This window comes from Saccopteryx leptura, chromosome 6 (genome assembly GCF_036850995.1).
Source record: "Saccopteryx leptura isolate mSacLep1 chromosome 6, mSacLep1_pri_phased_curated, whole genome shotgun sequence".
NCBI lineage: Eukaryota > Metazoa > Chordata > Mammalia > Chiroptera > Emballonuridae > Saccopteryx > Saccopteryx leptura.
Window position 1 is genome coordinate 177,148,512 of NC_089508.1, and position 4,857 is coordinate 177,153,368.

The 4,857-nt window shown below is 50.5% G+C and overlaps 1 protein-coding gene across 1 annotated transcript; it reads right to left on the bottom strand.

Moving 5' to 3' along the window:
* Positions 1 to 2,424: 2,424 nt before the first annotated feature.
* Positions 2,425 to 4,857, bottom strand: LOC136377230 (coiled-coil domain-containing protein 121-like). The gene is made up of 2 exons (XM_066343710.1): positions 4,091 to 4,857; positions 2,425 to 2,533 (listed from the first exon to the last, which is right to left on the bottom strand). Exons 1-2 carry the CDS (start codon positions 4,855 to 4,857, stop codon positions 2,425 to 2,427), a joined length of 876 nt encoding a protein of 291 aa, XP_066199807.1.

Below are 4,857 nucleotides of genomic sequence, written 5' to 3' on the forward strand. Positions count from 1 at the left end.
ATACATGTTAACCATATTTTTAAATAAATAAAAAATATTATGTACTATTCATGTTAGAATTGTACATATGAAACCAAACTTGGTGTCACTAGAAAAAAATGTAAAGTTGAGGTTTTGTGGGGCCCAGGATGCCCGCTGGGTGCACCTGCCATGAAATCCACCTCTGAGGATGAATGATGATATGGAGCAATTTCCACACTTTCAGTTACGTGAAGAAGAAAGCTGCGCAGCCACCATCTGGGCCAGGAAAGGGGGCTCTCAGTGCTGGTATTTGTCCCAAAGAGCTCCGGGTGGACACTTCCTGTGTTATACCAGGTCAGTCTCAGAGAGCAGTGCCCACAGGTTTGCCCCCTTGACATTAGCTGGGGGAAAGAAACTTAACAATGAAATTATTCTAGTCACTTCTTCTATCCTATGGAAATTGGTACGAACTAGTTTTCTGCTAACGTCTTGTTACTAGGATACCATTTTTCCAATTAGTCACAAAGAGCAGAGATTATTAACCTGCAGATTTTATTCCAGTGGGACTGTTCAAAATCGCACTTCCTGCCAGCCACAGAGGTTAAGTAATAAATTATGAATGGCACAGTGATAATAAAATTCTCAGAATGAAACTCTGTTAGCTCCAAATAGGTTTTCTTGGTGAGGGGAAAGGACCAAGAAGTGCTATTAATAGTGTGAAGGCCTGATGTACTCAATTTGATTTACAGAGCAACGAGGAAGCCCCCTAGACCCTCTGAAAAGTTTCCCTAGTTCCAGTCAACAAGCAGCGACAAGCCACAGAGTCTGGGAGATTTCAGAATTAAGTCCAGTAGCAGCGGGGCCTGCTGCCAAATTCCCTTACCTGGAGCTTCTTCAGAACTTCCACCCAAATGAGACTTGTTACCCAGCTCTGACCTGAGCAACTTCCTCTGTGCAGAAAGGGACTCGGCAGCAATGGCGGCCGGCCTCATTCTCCTTATAAAGGGTTCACGAGGATCCCTGAGGCCCTGGCCCAGGTGAGTCGGCCAGGTGCAGATCATCGAGGGGCAGACGGCGGGGCAGCCAGGCCTAGGAGTCTCTGGAGGCCGCGCCTGGGCTCTGGCTGCAGCACCCTGCACACCAGTAAGCTGTATACGAGCAGTAGCCACAGATGGGGAGGGGTGTCAGAAATGCAGAATCACAGGCCCCGCCCTGACCCACAGCCTCTGCATTGGAACAGGACTCCCAGGTGACCCATCTGCACCTATGGTCTGAGTAGCGCTCATGTTGTCAGCACTAATGAGAAACACGTGCTGTGGAATGCAAAGCAGCAGAAGACGAGCCCCTCCTTTTCCAGCCTGGCCTTGCAAACTGTTCACCACGTATTATCTTCTCAATCCGTGCCTGACGCTGATGGTTTGGGAAGACCGCCCCTCCTGCAGAGCAGCGTGCTGTGCCCAGCTCACCCCGCGCCGCGCGGCCCAAGGTGCAGGAAGGCTGCAATGGAGGCTCTGCTCCAGGTTGAATCACTAATCAGCCTGATGTCAGGCAAGTTCTCTGCCCTTTCTGCATCTCACTCTCCCCGTGTGTGACATGAATGCTTCAGAAGCGGACCATCATCAAAGCCCCCACCTGGGCAGTGACAGCCTACAGTCCCATCAATGAGAACAGGATCCACTAAGAGGTCTCCAGATCACAGATACAAATGCCCTCCAATTTCTCCCCTTCATTGACCACTGGGTTACACACAGCCCTCTTGTCGGAGCCTCTGCTGAGCTTTGTGACTTCCGTGGTTGTACTCACCAGCCCTGCACTCGGCTGGAAGCCCTCACCTTTACCTGGTCCAGCTGGCCTGCTTTTCCTGGACTTTGCTTCAGGGAGACCTCGTAGTTAACCCTAAAAACACCGATGTTTGGAAGTCTAAGGGTCAGTCAGGATATCAGGCTCCTTCCCAGAAAGGACAACACACACACACACACACACACACACACATGCGTGCGCACACACATATGCACACACATGCACGTGCACACACACGCACACACATTCAAGAAGATGAATAGTTTAGCTTCCTTGGTTTTGTCATGTAGCAATAAACCACCTAACTTTGCCAAACCCACGGGGCTATACGCACAGTGGATTACTCTTGACGTAGACTCGAAGGGTAAACAGTCTCCTTGAAGATCAAGGACCCCTAATTATATGTAAATGTCCCCATTAAAATACCCTGAACCATTTTCTTTTAGTCTCTGCACACCCACATTATTAAGAAAACCAGTGGCAGTCTTTACCATTCCACCTGCTCTCTAGAATGTTCCCTCAGCTTATGGGACGCGAATCTGCCCTCCAGTCACACTAGCTCCTGGGATTGGTTCTTCCTTGTAAAGCCCCACGGCCCCCTCCGCTTCTTCAGGGCAGCCTTCCAAGCATCCCCAGTTCCTCCTGAGATGGGCGCACATCTCATTAGTACGGCCACACCCCTTTAAAGAGCAGCCGCTGGGCTGGAAAGCCTTGCTGCACGCTCTGGACCTGGGAGAGAGCAGGGCTCTCGTGGCTGTTCTCTGGGTCTCTTCTTTGAGAGGGACATAAAGGAGAGCACCGTGGGGCAGGATGACTTACTGAGATAGTATATGTTCTTCCTCCTGGTTGGCTTACCCAACCAGACCAGGTAGTGAGACCTCTGTGCCCCCATACTTCTGGGAGGTTTGTGTTGCAAACTTGAGCAGAAGTTGTCCTCAGAACATCCTTGACTTTTGAGTCCCAGGATTTTGTACTCCTTAGCAAAGTTGGGGGGGGGGGGCAATAACAGGAAGAGCTGAGACAGTGGGATGCATTTGAAGCAGAAAGGTAGAAGCAAGAATGAAAAAGAGGCGATGCCTCAAGAATAAGAAGGAAATAGAGATCATCCATGAGAGTAGTGGAGACCTTTGCCTACGTGGGGCTTGAGAGGTGTGGCCAGGTCTTGGGGACCGGACTCTGGTCTTTGGGGATTACACCTAGCTAAACAAACACTCCTGGGTCCAAGCTTGTTTCTGCACAAAAGTCACTGAGATGTGTCTTCCAGAGACCTTCCCCCCGCCCCAAGCTTGGTAATGGTGACTCCAGTGGGTGCCAGGATGCACTGAAAATACAGGAACCTTTCCCCACATCTCAGAGCCCCAAACTAGGATGTGACTCTTGCGAAAGGGAGGGGAGCCTCCAAAAACGACTGACAGTTACTTTCCTAAAGCCCACCAGGTTGTAAATATAGAGTGTGACTTAGAGAAAATAAAATACTGGGATTATTTTTGCACTTGCATTTATTGCTTAAATTTTATTTCCAGTATAACCGTATGAAGTATTATGAAAGGACTCAAAAGACAGATTTCTTGCCTCAAATGAAAGTGCTATCTAATCTAGAGATAATACTTTGATTTCTCTTGGAAATGAAATTGTAGCCCAGCATAAAGTGATGTGACCCCTTGTCATGTTGTTTAATCTGTGTCTTACTGTCACTAGAATATATATTCTCCCTCATGAGCAAGAAATAGAAGCAGCTACCTGGTAACTGGCACAAACTTGGGGGGAAAACTTTTAAAAACACTTTGCCTTTGTGTTCTGAGTTGGCCAAAAGGAATGAGGATAAACTGATGCTGGCCGGTCACAGAACAGAAAGCACCGCACAATGGCCATCTGAGATGCTATCCTTAAAAGGTGCTTTTCCTATGCAGAAATCTGCTTCGGCAAGATGAAATAAATCACACAGTGTTCTCCTTTCACTTCCTCAGGGTGGTTTTCCCCACCTGGTTTCATGTCTGAGTGCTTGGCAAATGGTGTCAGGTTATCTGGAGGTTTGAGGAACATCCTGTTTACTAACAAGGGCTAATTAAAGGAAGTTAGTCACACAAAGATGTAGCAGTCGGACTGGGGGGAAAAAAGGCCCTAACTTCGCACTAATATGTCACGATGAGTATGTAACAGGAGCTATGAGATCTAGTGCCTTCCTAACCGCGTCTGGGCAGCACCTAAGAATATAGTCGCCAGTCCTGCTGCAGCACGGCACTGCAGAAATTATGTACTGTGGGTGGATTCGGTGGCTATGGAAGAATTTCTTCTGGTCCTTGGAGCACCTTGTTGCTGTGGTTCTTGCCTCTCTGGCAACAGGCACTTCGTGGAGTACTGATGCTGCTGCAGATCCTGCTTCTGAAGTTTTAACCAGCTATGGAGGGTGGTCCCCTCCCGGCGCTGCCGCAGCTGCTGCACCACCGCGTCATGTAGATCCTGGTCCTGTAGATCCTGGCCCTCGGCTCCGAGGCGGCGCAACTGCGAAGCACACTTCTCTGCCGCCACCTCCAAAGCCTGGACCCTCCTTCTCAGCTTTTCTTCTCTCTTTCCCAGCGTGCCGCTCGCGGCTGGCTCACACAGTTGCTGCTCCAGCGATGCTTTTGCCTGGAGGAACCGGGCGTGGGCCTTCGCAGCTGTCTGGGCCCGGGCGCGCCGCAGCGCCTCCTGTACTGTCTGCAGCTCTCTGTAATCCGTGTCCTCCTTCACCGGGGAGCTGTCCCTCGCTGCCTCCGACTGCTGCTTCGGATCGGAGTCCAGCTTCTCCTTCGCCAGGAGCTGCGTGGCTCTTGGCTCGGAAGGTTGCCTCGCAGACTTGGAGGCTGACTCCTGTCCCCTCTGCAGGGTCTCGGCACCCGCTTGCGCGTAGCTGTCCCACTGGCGCTCGATCTCGCGTCTGGACTCCTTAGTTGTGTCCACCAGGTTGGCCAGCGTGACCTTGATCTCCGCCTGCACGGGTAGCTGTTCGTTGAGCAGCAGCTCGGCTTCCTCCCTTACCACCTTTTGCTGGATTTGAGTTTCTTTCAGCTCGTGGTCCAGCTTCATCACTTCCACGGTCTTTTTTATGAGCCCCAT

Coding starts and splice junctions, on each gene's coding strand:
- LOC136377230 (XM_066343710.1), bottom strand. CDS start 4,857: ATGGGGCTCATAAAAAAGACCGTGGAAGTGATGAAGCTGGACCACGAG. Junction 2,534..4,090: donor AAGTGCCTGTTGCCAGAGAG/GCAAGAACCACA, acceptor TCCCTCTCAAAG/AAGAGACCCAGAGAACAGCC.